Consider the following 22,756-nt stretch of genomic DNA (forward strand, 5'->3'; position numbering starts at 1 on the left):
CCACACGGTACATATGTGTATTTTTTCAAATTGTTGCAAATCTCCAAAAATTTCCAATATATTTATTTAAAAAAATCTGCATGTAAGTGGACCCATGTAATTCAAATTCATGTTGTTTAAGGGCCCCTGTACTATTGGGAGAGTTTACATTGGTAAAACTTTTCTGAGACTACTTGATAATTTCAACCAAAACTTAAATTGCACATATCCCTTGCCTTAACAATTTCGTTTTCCAGGAATTTATCTTGGCATTTGCCCAGAAGTACATAGACGTATGTGTATATGTTTTAATTTATTATGTAATTGTTTATAACAATGCAAAAGTGAAAATGAGTTAAATGTTCACTTGTGAAGGCTGGTTAAAGTAATAGAGTAGAATAATATTGTACAGTACAATATTGTACAATAATATTGTACTCAGTGAGTCCAGCTGTGCAGGTTGGTAAAAGAGGGATTTTCTTTTTTACTTTGTATTTTAAATATTTACAGTGAGAATGTAGTGTAGTAATGGGAAGGAAAAATAGAACAATATGTAGTTACATCAAAGGTGATCTATACTGGGCCAGTAATCTATGTGATATAGATCCTAGATCTCTTAGCCAGCAATAGACAGTGGAGACAGGATGCAATATCTCTTTTTATGCTAATTGATATTATATTTCAGCTAAACAAACAAAATAAATGTTTTATACCAATTTTTACTTGCCAGTAAGGACTATATAAGTTAGATATCCCTTTTTACTTCTGGTTTGTTAGCTTTTTTTTGTTCATTTCATTTTGCTGTGTGTGTGTGTGTGTGTGTGTGTGTGTGTGTGTGTGTATGTGTGTGTGTGTGTGCACATGTGCATGTTTCTTTTTAATTTTTCCTATGAGTTCTCTGGCAGATTTGGAGTGAATCCATGAGAGATGTGAATTAGATGCTTTTCTAAGCTGAAACTATGAACTTTCTTTTTTCTTTCCCTTGCACTTGTCTTTTTTTCCCACATGCTTCTGTGCATGTGAAATTGACTTTGCCTTTTATTATATAGGCATTAATATGGAATATCTTTATAAAGAAATTCACTTTTCTTATGATAGTTGTATCTTTAAGGTGATGAAAGTATCTGTATTCTACAAAACCAGAACCTGGTACTAGAAAATTTACATTTTATTTAATATATTGAAATGTAGATTTCCAATAACTCTAACAAAGTCATTTGAAATTGTTCAATAAATACTGCTTTTTAAAAAGAGTTGATTCATCTTCCTGAAATGTATGGAGAAAAGAGTTTTTTTTTTTTTTTGGTTTGTTTTTTAGAGCATGACATTTATTTAATAATGTTAGTAAATGATAGAGGACTCTATTCTAAGTTTTGGGTTTTTTTTTAATGTCTAATGAAGATATTTGTTAAATTATATTTGGCCCATAACCAAGTTACAATTTTATGTCAGTCTTTGTGCTTTTTGTCATTTGAAACAGATATACTGATATTTTTTTATACTGCATGTTCAAAAAAAGACCCTTATGTTTTAAATTAATTTATTTCTGACATTGAAGAATATATTACTTTCAAATAGTACTTGTAGTAGTTATTTGGGGAAAAAAATCAAGTATCACCCAAATATCAGTATTTATGAGGCATATTACTAACTAAAATTTACACGGTTCTCATAGTGTCACCTAGCACTCTGTGTTGCACATATATTAACTCATTTAATCCTTACAACACGCCTCCAAGGTAGGAACTATTATTATTCCCATTTTATAGATGAGGAAATTGAGCCGTAAGATTTACCCATGGTCATGTGATTAGCAGAAATACTGAGCCAGACCTTGAACCCAGACAACATAGCTTCAGAGTCCAGAGTCTTCACTATGGATGGTTACTAGCATCAGTGCTTAGTAAAGAGTCAGTAAATTTTTGTTAGACCAAAACTAAAAGAGTGTAGCATTTAAAAACAGGATCACTTAAGCAGCATTTTGTTTACAGTACAGGGGAAACAATATACCAAACTTTTTAAAAAAAAGGAAAGGAAGAAGGATATTTGCATTATTCTAGATGATCGTTTTCTTCATTCTTTATGAAGTTAAAAGATATTTTGGATGTTTTTAGATGGCTATAACCTTTATATGTATGACACTTAGACACAGTGATAGAACCCTTGAAGCTTTTTCATCTAATGTTTTATTCTGCCTGTTTTGTTTCTTTATCTATTCAATCAAGAAACATTTAGTGTCACTAAAAAATGTGCTATTAAATTTGACACCAAGTATAAACTGACTTGAACAATTCTTTAGTGCTATGTGAAACACTATAAATCTGGAAGGAAATGGGATATTTAAAATATATTTCATTCATTAGAAAAGATATTAAGAGGAACATTCAGGGAGAATAATTTGGTTTCCTTCATTTCAAATGTACAGTTTGCCTTTTGCTATTGAGATCTATAAACTATGTGTCATAACATGGAAGACATTATTTGAATGTATGGTTAACATTACCAGGGATCTTTACCTCTGTGTGCAGGCAGCCTTCGGTTCCTGTTCCCTATCTCCTTTGTCTTAATTACCTTGTTTTCTCTCCTTTTTCATAGTTTATTCCTGTCTGTCATCACCTTTACTTTTCTCTGTCTAGATATAACCATAATTATTTTTATTTCATTTTCTTAAGTTTATTTATTTGTTTTGAGAGAGAGAGAGAGAGAGAGAGAGGCACAGAGAGGGAGAGAGAAAGAATCCCAAGCAAGCCCCACACTGGCACTGCAGAGCCCGACATGGGGCTTGAACTCATAAACTGTGATATCATGACCTGAGCCAATACCAAGAGTAGGACACTTAACCTACTGAGCCACCCAGGCATCCCAGCCATAATTAATTTTTGATGCAGGTAATGGAATGCTAAGATATTTATACCTCACAGAAAGGAAGTCCGGATTATCCTGCCCACTCATAGCTTACTGTGGGAGAGGCAATTTCCAAATATAAATAGTTCTACGACTCATCTCACTACCAATGTCATAGGAAGAAGAGAAGGGAGAAAACACATCCCCTGCACAGTGACCCACGAAGTATTTCTGAACATGACCTTCAGCATCATCAGGGTGAGAGGGGCTTGGATGAGTGAGGTTCTTGAAGGCCTGCATGAATGATGCTAATAACAAGGCTATGAATATAACCCAGCAATTCTGACTCTAGGTTCCATGGTATTTCAATAGCACTACCTTAAAATGATCCTTCTTTTTATATAAGAGGTAATTCTTGCCATACTGAACATAATAGATGACAATAGCGGGTCATTTGATTTCATCCCTCAAGAATCACATTCAAAATTTAACTCTATTAAGTTTTCCAAGTTTATCAAGATAGTTTTTAGTGCCTTATCTAAATCTGTCCAACTGGTTCTAGGAACAGTTATGGTCTTTTAAAAAATCACTTACATTAACTCTTTGCACTTTCAACTTACAAAAGAATTAACTTCCGGATTTGTATTGAGTTGATGAAACTCTGAAGAAATGTTCTCATGTCAGTTAGAACTATTAGGACTGGCAATAATCTATGCTTTTTTTTTTTTCCTGCCTCAGTAACATTAGCATTTACAGGAAAAGAAAGGTTATATAGGCCATTTCTGTTCATGTGTTTTACTTTAATCTGCTGAGATACACATTTTTTTTCTATAAAGCCAATGTCAAAGGTGGTCATGAAAAGCTCAAGCCTCAAAAGTAAAAGTCTACTTTTTTGATAGAAAGGAGAAGGAAATGCATCTCACATAAAATATTAATTAACTACCTAACGATTTTGTGGAAGTCAGTCCTTGGTCAGTATGAATAGATGTATGCATATTTCTACATCATTGCTGAGATTGTAAGTTATACCTTTTTTTTTTTTTTTTTTAGAAACAGGAACATCCCTAACATCTTAAGGGAAAACAGTACTTGAACAATCTTTACCTAGCAGACATTTAATATAAACTATTTATATGTGAGACAAATTTAGGCACTCTAGGGGTGAAAATACTTTCAAGGCATTATGGCAACCCTGCTGTTAGAGGGGCGCTCAGTGATAAGGCCACACATGGATGAATGACTTCAAGGTAGATACTAACATTTTCATTCACTCTTTCATTAGCTCGTATAGTTTCTCATTAATTAAAAAATATTCATTGATCACTTAGTGACTGCAAGGCACTTGCCATCACTGAAGATACAATGATCAACAAAATACTTTCTGAACCTTTAAAAGTTTACATATACCTATGCGGATGAATTATATTAAACAAGTAATTGAAGATTTATTTAATGGCAAGTGTAACAACTGCGACAAAGTTAAGAGCGGTGTGTCCTAAACGTGTATGACTGGAGACCTGACAGCTAATGGATTCAGGAAAGGTTGAGACCCACAGGATGAGCAAGAATTAGAGAACAAAGCCCACAAACCTCTAGTCAAAATAGCTCTTGAGTGAGATAGTCTAATATCCTGGATAGTACTCTAGAAGTGAGTTATAGTTTATAATTCTAGTGCCCTCAAAGGCAGAGAATATTATGACTGAGATTACTAGTTGCCAACCACATATAGATATAAAGATATATTTGTCTTTTTCTTCCTTACCAACAGAATCCAATTTTATTTGAAGAGCAATGTGCCCAGCTAAAACAATTCCTTTTTTCAAGTTCTATTATAGTTATAGGGTAGTTATTTGACATACTTTTAACTAATGCAAAGAAAGCAAAAGTTATGGGACTGGGAAAGTTCTTCAGAGAAAGCTGTTGTGTTATTAAACATATTTTTGCCTTTTGTCCTTTACTTTCATTTCTGAAATGAGAATGTTATGGTTTGGGCTATGGTCAGTATCTTGAGAACATAAGGATGAGCTAGTCTAAGAATAATACAGGAGAGGAATGCCTTGGTGGCTCAGTTGGTTGAATGACTGGCTTCCGCTCAGGTCATGATCTCATGGTTCATGAGTTTGAGCCTCATGTCAGGCTTGCTGCTGTCAGCGCGGGTCCCACGTCAGATCCTTTGTCCCCCTCTTTCTGCCCCTCCCATGCTTGCACTCTCTAAAAAATAAATAAACATTAAAAAAAAAAAAAGAATGGTACAGGAGGAAGCATGAAAGAGCCTAAATGTCCAGTGCTATTGTGGTGCCCCTATGCTCCTGGATTTTTAATGTCAGCTTTCTTTGAGAGAGTAAAAGGAAAATTAATCTGCCAATATATAAGGTAAGTAGAATCTTATTTGAGGAAGCATCAGATAGCTATATACCTTCTTCCTGCTTTTACATTGATGAAAAAAGAAATATATATTCAAATTAATATATTTGTTTAATGAACTCTTTGTATGTTTATATGTTTACAAATAAGTATACAGTATACTTATATTTATGTGTTTATATAGATAAGTATATTTATATGATAAGGAACAGAAGAATTGAAAAGTGAAGGCTGTCACTTCTAGCTAGGGTGATCAAGAATGGAAGAGGACCTACTTGAACTGGGTTTTACAATTGTAAATTTGCCTTCAAATTTAAGAAGACTTTTACTGCCAAAGATAATTTTCCGAAAAATTTCACATTGCACTCAGGAACCAATGCATGTTTCCCGCAGAATTCTGTCATGTTTTAGTACAATAACTTATTTGCAACTGTGATGCAGATGGTTTGAGACAGAAGACCTAACGTTTAAAGAGACAGTTAGTACAGTTGTCAGGTATATTTTAGAGCCCTCAGCAAGATTGTTTTGGTAGTAAAGAAAATAAAAGAAAAGGATAAAGGGAGAGATGTTAAAATGGTTATAACCGATGATTTTTAGATATGGGAGAGGAAGGTGAAGAAAAGTAAATGCCAGCTTTCTATTTGCAGACCTGGTTAAATAAGGAGTTATTATAGGTAGGTAAGAAAGGATAGAAGGTTGGGTAGTTGGGAAAGGGAAGATAATGAGTTTTACTTTAAGGCTATCTGAGGCTAATGAAGTGGAAATGTCAGCAAACAACTGCAAAATTGTGATTCAAGTATGAATTGTATAATGTTACATTAGAGAAAGTAGGTGAAATCAGTGGTTTTATTGTCTACATGATTTTGTCCATCAGCACTTTATGTTATTCTTTACTGAGCCTGAAGTACCATGGTGTAGCTTACAATTTTAGTTCCTTTCATAAACCAGCATTAGGGTAAAAAGTCTTCTGGTGTGCCAGGAGATTATGGCAAATAAAATCAATATTTTCTATTTTTGCCTATCACAAAACAGTATAATTTCCTATCTATATGAATATTATATATTATTATTTTTTGTTCTAAAATAACACTTATTCTTTCCTAAGTCAGATATTTAAAGAGGCATGTGTTCAGGATGACAAATGTTAGGAAAGCTGAAAAATGGCAAGGGTAATGTGATTGTAATTATAATTTGCAATACGCAAAACAAAGATAATTTGATTATTATCTGAAATGCCTTTATTCTCTACAAAGCCAAAATGAAGCAACTTGAATAAGCATATTGGTAAATTGCTTTAATCAAAAAGTTTTCTGCATATTGAGGCAAACTTCACTACATTTATGACCCATATATATATATGTATATACATACATATACACATATATACATATACATACATATGTATATACTGTATATACATTTGATTAAAGATTGTGATTCAAAACTTTGTTTGAAAGTTTCATTGAAGTCTGCTTAAGTCGCTTAACTGATAGGCCAAGCTTCATTAGAAAATACATTCTAGTGATTTTTTTAATAATTATATATTTGGGATTTTAAAATAAATTTTTAGACTGGAATACACTCAGGTAGGTAGGAAATAACAGCCAGAACAATTTACCCAAAAGGTGTAATGAAAGCTTATTTCAGCCAAAGCATAGTGATAATTCTTATATTATGCTACCTACCATTGTATTGATATATTTGTCCCTAGAAACAGGAAAGAAATGAAAATAGATATGAAAGAGCATTTACTGTATAACTTGAAAGGAGTATTTATGGTTCAGTTACCCACAGTGTTAAGTCTAGTGCACGGATTTCTGTCATATGGCTCTTGCTGTCAGGTCTGTTGTAGACTGCTGGGGTTCGTCCTTCTAGTGACGGTTTACCTGAGAAGTGCCACAAGACTAAGATCCCACTCTGTCTTTGTGGCTCTGCCCTTGTCACCCTTTTAAATTTCCGGTTGAAACCCTGAGGGTCTCTTATTTCTTCCTGCATGTTCTACCCTCTACTCTCAAGTTTCAGCTTTACTCTTCAGCTTTCTACTCTTCCAAGTTCAAAATTTGTCAAATACCTTGAAGAAGAAGCTTGTATTTGGGCATGGAGAATTTTACAGGGGCTTCAACTTGCTTGACAGAATTGAATAAGGTCACAAAGTATGTGAAATAGTTTTTCCAAAACATAAATGCGGCGACCTGCTTTCCCTTGAAGCTGGTTGAAACTAGTGATTTTTTTTTTTTAAACTGCCTGGGACATTGTCTTCTTGTGATTCTCAACAACTTGACTACTTTTCAGTTTTGTCATTGTTGTTTGTTTGGTTCTTAACATACTAGCGGCTTTCCCTTTAAATATCCAGTTGACATCTCTCCAGGCAAGGAAGGTATCTTTGAGGGTTACGTGCAGTGTCACACCTAATAGGAATAATAATGCTAATGACAACGATGATGGCAATAGAAGGAAGTTCTGGTGCTTGTTATGTATCGGATACCATTCTAAGATTTTTACATACATCAATTATTTTAATTCTGTGATTATATCATTTATAGATAGGGCCTGAGTTTTCTAGATAAAGTCAGGATACCTTAGATTTACCTCTAATTTGCACTGAGGCATAGCTTTTATTTCATCAGACATTTTGTGGCATTTTCCCTCAGTCTATACTTACTCTTGTTGCCTCTGTGAGCTGGACATAGCTTCTAGCATTGCCAGCCCCTCACTAGAATGGAATTTTTAGTGCTGTCTGTTTCTTTGAATAATTGGCTGCCAGTTCAAAGTTTGTCATTTAAGCCTAGGACCTAGATTCATGTCCTAGCTAAAAAATTAGACCAGGAATATGCGAATCAGGCATTTTTAGTTTTTGGACCAGGACTCAGATTCTGCTGGGAAGTATTTTGAATTTTCCAAATACAGGAACAGGATACAAATAACTGGGGTAAAAAAAAAAAGCCATGAGAAATGTTTTTCATATCCACTCACCGTGTGCCTTTCCTATTTTCTGTGATGTATAAAGGATCACCCAGAGAGATTTGATGATCTTAGCTACACATACTGTTTTTTCCTGAAATGGTGTTTAGGGTACCATATATACGTATTGTTTAAATTATTGCTATTAGACATTGTTTCAGATTTATCTTACCAATCATTTGCCTAGGAAATGGACTTGAAAAATCAGTCTCTTGGTCAGACAAAATGAGAATTGAAGATGAGTAAGAAGAACTTAGAAGCACTGATAAAGGATAAAAGAAGGTAGTATGTTTTCAGAGAAGCGTAAATACGCTGTAAGAACAGGTGATCATGAGCAAGGGTAATATATTTTCACTTAATAAAAGAGCCAGTGAATCTATTGAAATTTAGGATAAATAGTGTGATGAATTTTCCTGGGTGAGAACACAGTATTTCTGAAGAAAACTGATCACGGATGAAGTTTCTTATTGTTGCTTCAAGGCATTAAAAAAAAAAAAAAAAAAGATTCCTATGTGGCAGGAGCCATAGCCATCAATCATATAGAGGCTGGGCACTGGAAAAAGGAATAGGTGGTGACACCAGGCACGGTGTTCAGGAAGCAGTAACCATAATAATGTCAGATAAGAAAAATAAAGTGTATAGTAGGGACAGTCAAGATCTTTGCAAAGCTTTCCTAAATACCCTTGTGTATCCTGTGTGTATTCACGATTTCCTCGTGCTTTGGCACTCTCTCCCACTTTCCTTCCACGTACTACTGAAGCAGCCCCAAAAGATCCAGAAGTAATCTTTGTAGCTACTGCTATTATTGCTTCTCTTCAGCCCACTCTTACTAAATATTCTGTTGATATAGGCCAGAAGAAAACAACTGTTGACCTTTCTTAGTTGACTTTACGATGTGGCATTTGGTGTTTGACACAGGACTTAAACCAGAAACGTGAGGTTTCGTGTAAGCATCTCTCCCCTAGTCATGTTGAGTGCCCTTACCATATTTCGTGATTCTTTGGAAGTAGAAAATAATGTTGTTGGCATGTGCTTGGAGGTGATAACAAGGGTATGAGAAACCAGAGAAAGTATGTTTTATAAAACATGGACTTTAAAAGTCTGATTTTTCAATATCCAGATTTGTTTGACTTATTTGAAACCTTATAATACTCCCCTATTAGTCCAAACTTTGGTAGTTCTGTCTTGTTTGCATTGCAATTGGTTTTTGTAGAATAGTTAAGATTAGCTAATGCTTTTATAGAATTAGGTACCAATCTAAGTATTTTACCTGTTTTAATTCATTTAATCCTCACAACAACCCTATGATTTATGATGTAAATATTATTATCTTTCTCACTTACAAATGAGGAAACTGAGAATCACAGAGGTTAAGTGGCTTGCTTAGGGTCTCTAAAGAAGTAAGGCACAAATATTTGAAACCCAAGAAGTCTAGTGCTAGAGTGCACACCATTAGCCACAAAAGTCACCTGTGTACCAGAAAATCATTAAAACTTGAAAAGTTCCATCTTTCTACGTCATAGAGATGAACAGATATGTTACATATAACATTTTCTATTTTAAAATAATTTGAGGAAAAGGAGTTAAATTTTTTTCATTGAAATAATTAGCTAATAGTTCACAGGCATTAATTGTGCAATGATATTTTATATTTAATTGAGTTTAGAATTATTATTGTAGTTATTAATTTCCATGTGGTTTATGTTGATTAAAAATGTTAATATAACTGTAGAGCATATAAACAGCCATAAATGATGAAAGGGGAAGGCTTTTAACTTAATTGGAATCTTAAAAATGAAATAAGCAGTCTCATTCATAGAAGAAGTGAAGTATGGCCATGTAGAACAGATATAGCAGGGATAGTTCTGCTGCCTATGAAAACAAAAAATTATTGTTCTCATTCCTGTATGTAATTTGATTTTCAATGTGAAATTTGAAAATGAAAGTTTGATCTATATTATAAAGGCTATTTTTTTTAAAGAATATGGATCTAAGTTTCCTAATTCTATTTATTTAACCTTAAATTTTGACAAGCAAATTTACACTTTTATTAGGAGAGCATAAATTTAGGGATACTCTTTTAAATTTCTTTTTTTTAAAAAGTGATTAAGAAAATTTTCATATTTTTCTACTTATGCCATTGTTTAGTGTGAACATCTATGCTACCTAGTCTTAGATATATTCCATATAAGATATGTTTATGCTCATCCATTGAAATCTTTCTAGGACATTCCAGCACCTGGCAGCTATGATGTTCAAAAATCATATGAGATGTCCCAAGTTCAACATAAATACATGCCACCTCGTAGTTTTGCGGCTAAGCTGAAACATACCTCCTTTCTTAGCACAGCTCCTCGGTGCCTGGAGAAAATGACTGATGGGCCAGGTAAGTACAGACTGTGTTTTTAAAGCTATGAGGAAAAAAAATTAAGGTCTCCATACTAAAATAGAATATTATAAACATACCTTTATATTTACCATACCCCTCTTTTAAATGTATAAGATGAAAAAAAATCTGCTTTATTCAGTGAAAGATTTTAGATTTTTTTCAGCCATAAGATTTTTTTGAGGTTTATGTCCCTTAATTTTACCAAAGACAATGTTACTCATTTGAACTTAAAACTAATAAAGTCATTTTCTACTAGGGAATAACCCAAAATTCTTAGTATGGTAGAGTTGTTAGAGGAGAAAGGAATTTAACTATGTATAAGACACATATCATGTTAGTGTCATGGAATTATTTTAATTTTTCTCAAGTATCAAGAAAACATCCATATAAAAAGATAAACATTTATTTGGGAAGGTTAAAATTCCCAAAGTAATTTTGATTTTAAAAGTTAGGATTAGTTCAGCTACTAATAATAGTTTTCTTAGACTAAAAATGAATGCAATAACTTTTCCTGGTAATGAGGATAAATCAGTTAAGTGTGTTATTTCACGCAGGTAAAATAGATAGAAAATAGGACACTCATTTCCAGCAGTAATTTAGAAATGTATTACCACTAAACAACCAAACTGTTGTAGTGACTACTTATGAGAATATGAAGAGAAAAAAAGTGAAACAGAATGGAGAAACTCTTTCAAGGGTTTTTGATGAAGAACCAAATTAGGAGACTACAACCTGTCAGCCAATGAGAATACTTAGAGAGCCTACAATCCATAGAGGCTTGCTTTGTTTTTCACTGTTGTTTCAAGAATCAAGTATTTTGCCAACGTAAAGGTCCATTGTAAGTCAAATTTTAACTTTGTGTATTTTCTTTTTTTTCCTCTGGAGTTTGCTGTACCATTGTTGATTTTGTCAGGTTTCAGCTTTGTTATGAAGTAGAATTCAAACACTGTTAGTGTCCCTGACCACACTCATTATGTGGTCACCCAGAAGTGGAACAGGGGAATTAGTTCTTTGAAATTTGGTACTATCATGGTCACCTCACCAAGCACAATCAAATAGTAAATAAATATCCAGGGGCACCTCGGTGGCTCAGTTGGTTGAGTGCCCGACTTCAGCTCAGGTCATGATCTCACAGTTTGTGGGTTTGAGCCCCATGTTGGGCTCTGTGCTGACAGCCCAGAGCCTGGAGCCTGCTTCAGATTCTGTGTGTCCTTCTTTCTCTGCCCCTCCCCTGCTCACACTGTCTCTCTCTCAAAAATCAACATTAAAAAATTTTTTTTAAAATATCCATTTCAGGGTTTCTTGAAGTAAATTATGTTGAACTTCATATTTTCTGAAGATTATTTTTTCTCTCAGCCTTTACTGTTCTCTCCATAAAAATTATTGTAGATGGAATGTATAGGTTTCAGTTAAGTGTCAGGATTGGCACTGTGATTTTTCATTGTTTCAGTATTTAGCCTAGGGCAAGTAAATTCACTAATTGTTTTATTAGTTTTATTTTACAAAATTCAGATAATACTTGCTGTCTACTTGGCTCTCATGAGAATATTAAAGATTAATAAGACAATTTCAAAGTCATCTCCAGAAGCTCTGAAGCTCCTTAGAAGTATAAAACCTTATTATAATATGAAATATATTTCTTCTTGTTGTCAGGCCAGCACTAGCTTCTGAAACAATTTGGGAGAGGGGAGTATCTTCATTATAAAGACAGTTATTATTTGAATTCAAAGACATAATGACTGTCAAAGTAACTACACAACTGTAGAGTAGCCAGCTTGCTAAGTGAAACGAGTTTATCACACTGGTTAAACTAATAATCCATCAAGATTGCCATCCTGCATCTTAAAAGTAGCCTATAATTCAAAGAAATTACAGCAGAAATCCCACATGCCTCTATAATAAACACATTAGAAAAAATGGATTTCTGAAGCTATTACCTGATATCATGATGTATAAAATTTGATTTCCTCTAAAATATGCAAATATTGTAGTAATTAGAATTGTTCATTATTTTAAATTTAATCTACTATTTAAGGTGTACCATCCAAAACATGTTTCTAACATAGATTCAATAGGTGACTGGGGCCAATTCAGTTAATATCCATGCTTCGTTTTGGTAATTGAAAATTAACTTCCATATGTCCTATTCTCTTACATTGATTTAATCAAGGAAAAGGTATTCAGGCATCATATTATCAACTCTCTAAATAGATTCCTCATTTTTATTGATTTTTCAGTTAGGCTAGGTTTTTTTTGATGAATATGACAGAGAATTCTTGATTCTTTTTAATATATATATATATATATATATATATATATATATATATATATAGTAATATGGTTTTCTGGTCTAAAATGAGAATAGCCCATATCTTTTTATAATTCTTAATACTGTTTAACTTTTCCTGGGAATACCATCTAACTAAATATGTTAAGTCTTGTGATTTATAAAAGGAAAATCATTGATATAAAATAAGATACAGTGGTAATAGTTCTGTTGGTTATATGCTTTGTGTCAATTTTTATCCTATAGATAATATCATTTCATATCATATCTTAGAATTAGTTAAGAGTGGAATGTTTTTTCAAGAAACAACAGGTGTTGGTGACGATGTGGAGAAAGGAAGCCCTCTTACATCGTTGGTGAGAAGGCAAACTGATAAAGCAACTCTGGGAAACAATATGGGGATTTCCCAAAAAGTTAAAATAGAACTACCTTATGATCCAGTAATTTACCCAAAGAATACAAAAATACTAATTCAAAGGGATACATGAACCCCCATGTTTAATAGCAGCATTATCTGCATTAACCATATTATGGAAAGAGCCCAAATGTCCATAAACTGATGTATGGATAAATAAGATGTGATATATGTATGTATGTGTATAATGGAATATTCCATAAGTATAATGGAATATTACAAAGCCATCGAAAAGAATAAAATTTTGCCATTTTCAATGACGTGGATGGAGCTAGAGAGTATTATGCTAAGCAAAATAAGTCAATTGGAGAAATACAATACAATATGATTTCACTCATCTGTGAAATTTAAAAAACAAAACAAATAATCATAGGGGAAAAAAGAGATAAGCCACAAAACAGTCTCTTAACTATAGAGAACAAACTGATGGTTACCAGAAGGGCGGGGGATGGGTTAAATAGGTGATGAGGATTAAGGAGGGCACTTGTTGTGATGAGCACCAGGTGTATGTAAGTGTCTAATTACTAAATTGTACACCTGAAACTAATATTACACTATATATTAACTAACTGAAATGTAAATAAACACTTTAAAAAAATAAGTGTTTTTTAATCCTATTATTTTTCATTTAAACATTGGTATTTTTTCTTTACCTTATTATTAATAGGAAGGACCTTTTGGGGTTGTATGTCAAATTCTTTATAAGCCAGATAAAATAATTTTGTGTTGTTATGTGTGTATATACATATACACATAAATGAAACTATAAAATTGAATTTATAGAGCATCTTATCCATATTTGTTCCTTGAGTCATGACATTACTAAGAATTGAGTGGTTTGCCTTACAAAACTTAAAGAATATGCATATTGTTAACTTTCTACCTATAAATAGAATAATTGGCAAATTAAAACTGATTACTGAATATTTTACATTTGTGGTTAAATTGTTAAGAACTGAGGTTGATAAATAATATGAGTTATGAGTTTGGTTGATAAATGAATAATATTCTTATGTTATTTACCAACTTACAGGACATTCATTCATTCACTCAGCATTTTATAGTGATGTATTTATTTCAAATTATTTTAGAATTCTTTTTTTTAATGTTTATTTATTTTTGAGACAGAGAGAGACAGAGCATGAGCAGGGAAGGGGCAGAGAGAGAGGGAGACACAGAATGTGAAGCAGGCTCCAGGCTCTGAGCTGTCAGCACATAGCCCGACGCGCGGCTCGAACTCATGAACTGTGAGATCATGACCCGAGCCGAAGTCGGATGCTTAACCAACTGAGCCACCCAGGCGCCCCTATTTTAGAACTCTTATTAACAGCATGGAAGTCGTTTTGTTATATTCATAAATCAAGTTTTTGCATATATTTAAGAGAGATAAAATTTATTTTCATTAGTCTAAATTAAAGAGGGAAGTAGTATATTTGCAATCAGTATAAGACCATTAAATGTTGTGTAACCCATAAAAACACATTACAGAAATTTAATGAAGAAATTATTAAATGAAGTGCATCACATTATAAAGCAACCTACTCTTATTGCGTCAAGGTTTAATTCATAGACATGTGAATGGTTTTGTGATTTATCCAGCTCAGGTAAAGTAAAATTTTTGTTAAGTGAAAAAGGGCTTAAACATTACTTTATCACTCTTATTGACCTGGTTTTGGACATTTAGAAGAGGGAAAGACTCAGCAAGTTTATTTTTATTTTTTTTTGTGTTTATTAAAATTTTTTTTTAACGTTTATTTGTTTTTGAGCAAGCAAGAGAGACAGAGTGCAAGCAGGGTAGGGGCAGAGAGGGAGAGGGAGACACAGAATCTGAAGCAGGCTCCAAGCTGTCAGCACAGAGCCTGACATGGGGCTTGAAACCACAGACTGTGAGATCATGACCTGAGCTGAAGTTGGATGCTTAACCAACTGAGCCACCCAGGTACACTAACAGCAAATTTAAAAAGAAAATGAATGAGGGCATCTGGGTGGCTCAGTCAGTTAAGGGCTTGACTTCGGCTTAGGTCATGATTCCCCGGGTACGTGAGTTCAAGTCCTGCATTGGGCTCTGTGCTGACAGTTCAGAGCCTTGAGCCTGCTTTGGATTTTGTGTCTCCCTCTCTCTCTGTCCCTCCCCTGCTCACGCTCTGTCTGTCTGTCTGTCTCTCTCTCTCTCTCAAAAATAAGCAAACATTAAAAAAAAAAAAAGAAAATGAATGAAAATATTGAGTGTGAGAATCTGGGGACTCTTACACAACATGATGGGAGTGTAAACTGATAGCAGTGATTCTCAAAGCCAGGCTGGCACAATGTTTCAAATATATGCCATTTAACCCCAAAATCCTACTTCTGTGATTACCCTAGGGAAATAATAAATGATATGCCCAAAATTTAAGCATCAAGGAGATTCATTAAAGAACACTAGTAATGAAAAGTTTAAAATGTTCTAAAGAAACAAAAATGGGGTTTAGTTAATTCTCATACATCAACTGGATAGAGTCCTATGAAAATTTTTCAAAACGTTTATGTATTTAAACCTGGTAACAAGATAAGATTCATTTGATTAATCATTAACAAATATACACTGAGGGACTATTGTGTATTAACCACTGTTCCAGGGCCTTATGATACAGCAGTGAACAAAATAGAAACATTGTTTCATAGAGTGTAATATGAGATGTAAGAGACATTTAATGGATTAGACATTTAAGAGAATAAATAGATCAATAAATTGATAGATGAAAGAAAGCAAGGAAAAAAACAAAAGAAGAAAGAAAAAAGAATGAATACCAAATCATTATAAATGCTTTGAAGAAAAATCAGAGAGGGAAGGAAGAGTAGGAGTTCAGAGTGGGTTAAGCACAGTTTCAAATAATGTTATCAGGGAAGGCTTTACTTACTGAGAAAACAATATATAAGTAACTACTTTAGATTCACAGAAGATTTTGTTTTGCTTTTCAGTTGTTTCCTCTAATAAAGCACATACATTGCTTTATAGTAAGTAAAACTTATTTTAAGATTTTAGGTGAAAAACAATTGAAGTTTAAAGCACAATGTTTATTAAAATCAAATAGTTAAATAAATGAAAGATTCTGCAACATCTGCAGCATAGAACACATATGAAGACTGATAGTAACAGGTGCTGAGACTTATTTTATGTAGAAAGTATAGATCATTTCTCATGAAAATAACATTGTGATTTCTGCATCACAGTCCCATAGGAAATTATTTCAGAAAAAAACTATAATTTATCTTAGAAGTTAATTGAACATATACCATGTTGGTAGTTGTGTTCACTTTTTCAATAAACATAAGTAATACCTTTGATATAAAAGTCAGTGTAGTGTGAAAACTAATTATTTATTCTATTTTCTCAGTGGTTTGTAATATTACAGCTTTAGAAATGCTATAGGGTTTATCAAAATGCAGTTTATCCCTCTTGGTGAGTACTTAACCTACTGCAATAAATACGTAATTTTTGCTGTTGTTTTTCTATAGCTTCCAGAATGCTTCTGGGATGTTAAAATGCAAGGTGATTCTGAGTGTGGGCAAAAATAGATCAGATCAGTATTGAGGATTTGTTGATTCTATATCTTTGTTAAAAATGGTGGAAATATTATTAAAAATGAGCTAATTTTATTCATTTCAACCTCAAGTTAACTTTATTTCATTGGGCAGTTTATATATATTTCAAGTAAGCTCTTTATATATAATTTGAACATGATCATATTTATTAATAAGCATATATTATAGGCAAAATTATCCTATGCCTGGTATACTGAGTTTTCAGAGTTATTCACTTTTTTTTGGAGACTTTGGGAAAAGCTTCATTTGAGAAGTAGAGAATAAGTATGTGGGAGTGGGGGTTGGAAGGAACTTGTATACAGTATTTTAGAATATAAAGGATAATATAATCAAAGTCTGACATAGAGTTATAGCCTTAAAGTAGAAAATGATGTAAAAATGTAAGAAATATTTGGACTGGGAGGGAAGATGCGGCGTAGGAGGACGCTGGGCTCACCGCGCGTCCTGCTGATCACTTAGATTCCACCTACACCTGCCTAAATAACCCAGAAAACCGCCAGAGGATTAGCAGAACGGAGTCGCCGGAGCCAAGCACAGACGAGAGGCCCACGGAAGAGGGTAGGAAGGGCGGCGAGGCGGTGCGCGCTCCACTGACTGGCGGGAGGGAGCCGGGGCGGAGGGGCGGCTCGCCGGCCAAGCAGAGCCCCCGAGTCTGGCGGGCAAAAGCGGAGGGGCCTGACGGACTGTGTTCCGACAGCAAGCGCGACTTAGCGTCTGGGAGGTCATAAGTTAACAGCTCTGCTCCGAAAGCGGGAAGGCTGGAGGACAAAGGGAGGGAGAGCTGCTGAGCCCCCGGACGACAGAGCTCAGTTTGGTGGGGAACAAAGGCGCTCGCCAGCGCCATCTCCCCCGCCCATCCCGCAGCCAAAATCCCAAAGAGAACCAGTTCCTGCCAGGGAACTTGCTCCCTCCACACAAACACCCAACTCTGTGCTTCTGCGGAGCCAAACCTCCGGCAGCGGATCTGACTCCCTCCGGCTGCCACAGGGCCCCTCCTGAAGTGGATCACCTAAGGAGAAGCGAGCTAAGCCTGCCCCTCCTGCCCCCGTGCACCTTGCCTACCCACCCCAGCTAATACGCCAGAACCCAGCATCACAAGCCTGGCAGTGTGCAAGTAGCCCAGATGGGCCACGCCATCCCACAGTGAATCCCGCCCCTAGGAGAGGGGAAGATAAGGCACACACCAGTCTGACTGTGGCCCCAGCGGTGGGCTGGGGGCAGACATCAGGTCGGACTGCGGCCCCGCCCACCAACTCCAGTTATACACCACAGCACAGGGGAAGTGCCCTGCAGGTCCTCACCACGCCAGGGACTATCCAAAATGACCAAGCGGAAGAATTCCCCTCAGAAGAATCTCCAGGAAATAACAACAGCTAATGAGCTGATCAAAAAGGATTTAAATAATATAACAGAAAGTGAATTTAGAATAATAGTCATAAAATTAATCGCTGGGCTTGAAAACAGTATAGAGGACAGCAGAGAATCTCTTGCTACAGAGATCAAGGGACTAAGGAACAGTCACGAGGAGCTGAAAAACGCTTTAAATGAAATGCAAAACAAAATGGAAACCACCACGGCTCGGATTGAAGAGGCAGAGGAGAGAATAGGAGAACTAGAAGATAAAGTTATGGAAAAAGAGGAAGCTGAGAAAAAGAGAGATAAAAAAATCCAGGAGTATGAGGGGAAAATTAGAGAACTAAGTGATACACTAAAAAGAAATAATATACGCATAATTGGTATCCCAGAGGAGGAAGAGAGAGGGAAAGGTGCTGAAGGGGTACTTGAAGAAATCATAGCTGAGAACTTCCATGAACTGGGGAAGGAAAAAGGCATTGAAATCCAAGAGGCACAGAGAACTCCCTTCAGACGTAACTTGAATCGATCCTCTGCACGACATATCATAGTGAAACTGGCAAAATACAAGGATAAAGAGAAAATTCTGAAAGCAGCAAGGGATAAACGTGCCCTCACATATAAAGGGAGACCTATAAGACTCGTGACTGATCTCTCTTTTGAAACTTGGCAGGCCAGAAAGAATTGGCACGAGATTTTCAGTGTGCTAGACAGAAAAAATATGCAGCCGAGAATCCTTTATCCAGCAAGTCTGTCATTTAGAATAGAAGGAGAGATAAAGGTCTTCCCAAACAAACAAAAACTGAAGGAATTTGTCACCACTAAACCAGCCCTACAAGAGATCCTAAGGGGGACCCTGTGAGACAAAGTACCAGAGACATCACTACAAGCATAAAACATACAGACATCACAATGACTCTAAACCCGTATCTTTCTATAATAACACTGAATGTAAATGGATTAAATGCGCCAACCAAAAGACACAGGGTATCAGAATGGATAAAAAAACAAGACCCATCTATTTGCTGTCTACAAGAGACTCATTTTAGACCTGAGGACACCTTTAGATTGAGAGTGAGGGGATGGAGAACTATTTATCATGCTACTGGAAGCCAAAAGAAAGCTGGATAGCCATACTTATATCAGACAAACTAGACTTTAAATTAAAGGCTGTAACAAGAGACAAGAAGGACATTATATAATAGTTACAGGGTCTATCCATCAGGAAGAGCTAACAATTATAAATGTCTATGCGCCGAATACCGGAGCCCCCGAATATATAAAACAACTACTCATAAACATAAGCAACCTTATTGATAAGAATGTGGTAATTGCAGGGGACTTTAACACCCCACTTACAGAAATGGATAGATCATCTAGACACACGGTCAATAAAGAAACTAGGGCCCTGAATGACACATTGGATCAGATGGACTTGACAGATATATTTAGAACTCTGCATCCCAAAGCAACAGAATATACTTTCTTCTCGAGTGCACATGGAACATTCTCCAAGATAGATCATATACTGGGTCACAAAACAGCCCTTCATAAGTTTACCAGAATTGAAATTATACCATGCATACTTTCAGACCACAATGCTATGAAGCTTGAAATCAACCACAGAAAAAAGTCTGGAAACCTCCAAAAGCATGGAGGTTAAAGAACACCCTACTAACGAATGAGTGGGTCAACCAGGCAATTAGAGAAGAAATTAAAAAATATATGGAAACAAACGAAAATGAAAATACAACAATCCAAATGCTTTGGGATGCAGCGAAGGCAGTCCTGAGAGGAAAATACATTGCAATCCAGGCCTATCTCAAGAAACAAGAAAAATCCCAAATACAAAATCTAACAGCACACCTAAAGGAAATAGAAGCAGAACAGCAAAGGCAGCCTAAACCCAGCAGAAGAAGAGAAATAATAAAGATCAGAGCAGAAATAAACAATATAGAGTCTAAAAAAACTGTAGAGCAGATCAACGAAACCAAGAGTTGGTTTTTTGAAAAAAATAAACAAAATTGACAAACCTCTAGCCAGGCTTCTCAAAAAGAAAAGGGAGATGACCCAAATAGATAAAGTCATGAATGAAAATGGAATTATTACAACCAATCCCTCAGAGATGCAAACAATTATCAGGGAATACTATGAAAAATTATATGCCAATAAATTGGACAACCTGGAAGAAATGGACAAATTCCTGAACACCCACACTCTTCCAAAACTCAATCAGAAGGAAATGGAAAGCTTGAACAGACCCATAACCAGCGAAGAAATTGAATCGGTTATCAAAAATCTCCCAACAAATAAGAGTCCAGGACCAGATGGCTTCCCAGGGGAGTTCTACCAGACGTTTAAAGCAGAGATAATACCTATCCTTCTCAAGCTATTCCAAGAAATAGAAAGGGAAGGAAAACTTCCAGACTCATTCTATGAAGCCAGTATTACTTTGATTCCTAAACCAGACAGAGACCCAGTAAAAAAAGAGAACTACCGGCCAATATCCCTGATGAATATGGATGCAAAAATTCTCAATAAGATACTAGCAAATCGAATTCAACGGCATATAAAAAGAATTATTCACCATGATCAAGTGGGATTCATTCCTGGGATGAAGGGCTGGTTCAACATTCGCAAATCAATCAACGTGATACATCACATTAACAAAAAAAAAGAGAAGAACCATATGATCCTGTCAATCGATGCAGAAAAGGCCTTTGACAAAATCCAGCACCCTTTCTTAATAAAAACCCTTGAGAAAGTCGGGATAGAAGGAACATACTTAAAGATCATAAAAGCCATTTATGAAAAGCCCACAGCTAACATCATCCTCAATGGGGAAAAACTGAGAGCTTTTTCCCTGAGATCAGGAACACGACAGGGATGCCCACTCTCACCGCTGTTGTTTAACATAGTGCTGGAAGTTCTAGCATCAGCAATCAGACAACAAAAGGAAATCAAAGGCATCAAAATTGGCAAAGATGAAGTCAAGCTTTCGCTTTTTGCAGATGACATGATATTATACATGGAAAATCCGATAGACTCCACCAAAAGTCTGCTAGAATTGATACATGAATTCAGCAAAGTCGCAGGATACAAAATCAATGTACAGAAATCAGTTGCATTCTTATACACTAACAATGAAGCAACAGAAAGACAAATAAAGAAACTGATCCCATTCACAATTGCACCAAGAAGCATAAAATACCTAGGAATAAATCTAACCAAAGATGTAAAGGATCTGTATGCTGAAAACTATAGAAAGCTTATGAAGGTAATTGAAGAAGATTTAAAGAAATGGAAAGACATTCCCTGCTCATGGATTGGAAAAATAAATATTGTCAAAATTTCAATACTACCCAAAGCTATCTACACATTCAATGCAATCCCAATCAAAATTGCACCAGCATTCTTCTCGAAACTAGAACAAGCAATCCTAAACTTCATATGGAACCACAAAAGGCCCCGAATAGCCAAAGGAATTTTGAAGAAGAAGACCAAAGCAGGAGGCATCACAATCCCAGACTTTAGCCTCTACTACAAAGCTGTCATCATCAAGACAGCATGGTTTGGCACAAAAACAGACACATAGACCAATGGAATAGAATAGAAACCCCAGAACTAGAGCCACAAACGTATGGCCAACTCATCTTCGACAAAGCAGGAAAGAACATCCAATGGAAAAAAGACAGCCTCTTTAACAAATGGTGCTGGGAGAACTGGACAGCAACATGCAGAAGGTTGAAACTAGATCACTTTCTCACACCATTCACAAAAATAAACTCAAAATGGATAAAGGACCTGAATGTGAGACAGGAAACCATCAAAACCTTAGAGGAGAAAGCAGGAAAAGACCTCTCTGACCTCAGCCGTAGCAATCTCTTACTCGACACATCCCCAAAGGCAAGGGAATTAAAAGCAAAATGAACCCTACTGGGACCTTATGAAGATAAAAAGCTTCTGCACAGCAAAGGAAACAACCAACAAAACTAAAAGGCAACCAACGGAATGGGAAAAGATATTTGCAAATGACATATCAGACAAAGGGTTAGTATCCAAAATCTATAAAGAGCTCACCAAACTCCACACCCGAAAAACAAATAACCCAGTGAAGAAATGGGCAGAAAACATGAATAGACACTTCTCTAAAGAAGACTTCCAGATGGCCAACAGGCACATGAAAAGATGTTCAGCGTCGCTCCTTATCAGGGAAATACAAATCAAAACCACGCTCAGGTATCACCTCACGCCAGTCAGAGTGGCCAAAATGAACAAATCAGGAGACTATAGATGCTGGAGAGGATGTGGAGAAACGGGAACCCTCTTGCACTGTTGGTGGGAATGCAAATTGGTGCAGCCGCTCTGGAAAGCAGTGTGGAGGTTCCTCAGAAAATTAAAAATAGACCTACCCTATGACCCAGCAATAGCACTGCTAGGAATTTATCCAAGGGATACAGGAGTACTGATGCATAGGGGCACTTGTACCCCAATGTTCATAGCAGCACTCTCAACAATAGCCAAATTATGGAAAGAGCCTAAATGTCCATCAACTGATGAATGGATAAAGAAATTGTGGTTT

General features: G+C 35.6%; 1 protein-coding gene across 1 annotated transcript in view; it reads left to right on the forward strand.

The window, feature by feature from the left end:
• The window catches only part of STPG2 (sperm tail PG-rich repeat containing 2), a 431,309-nt gene that overhangs the window by 98,984 nt on the left and 309,569 nt on the right, over nt 1-22,756 (forward strand). Inside the window, exon 5 of the mRNA XM_045472302.1 lies at nt 10,375-10,534. Coding sequence (XP_045328258.1) covers nt 10,375-10,534 — 160 coding nt within the window. The remainder of the gene's footprint in view (nt 1-10,374; nt 10,535-22,756) is intronic.

The sequence above is a fragment of the Leopardus geoffroyi genome, chromosome B1 (genome assembly GCF_018350155.1).
Source record: "Leopardus geoffroyi isolate Oge1 chromosome B1, O.geoffroyi_Oge1_pat1.0, whole genome shotgun sequence".
NCBI lineage: Eukaryota > Metazoa > Chordata > Mammalia > Carnivora > Felidae > Leopardus > Leopardus geoffroyi.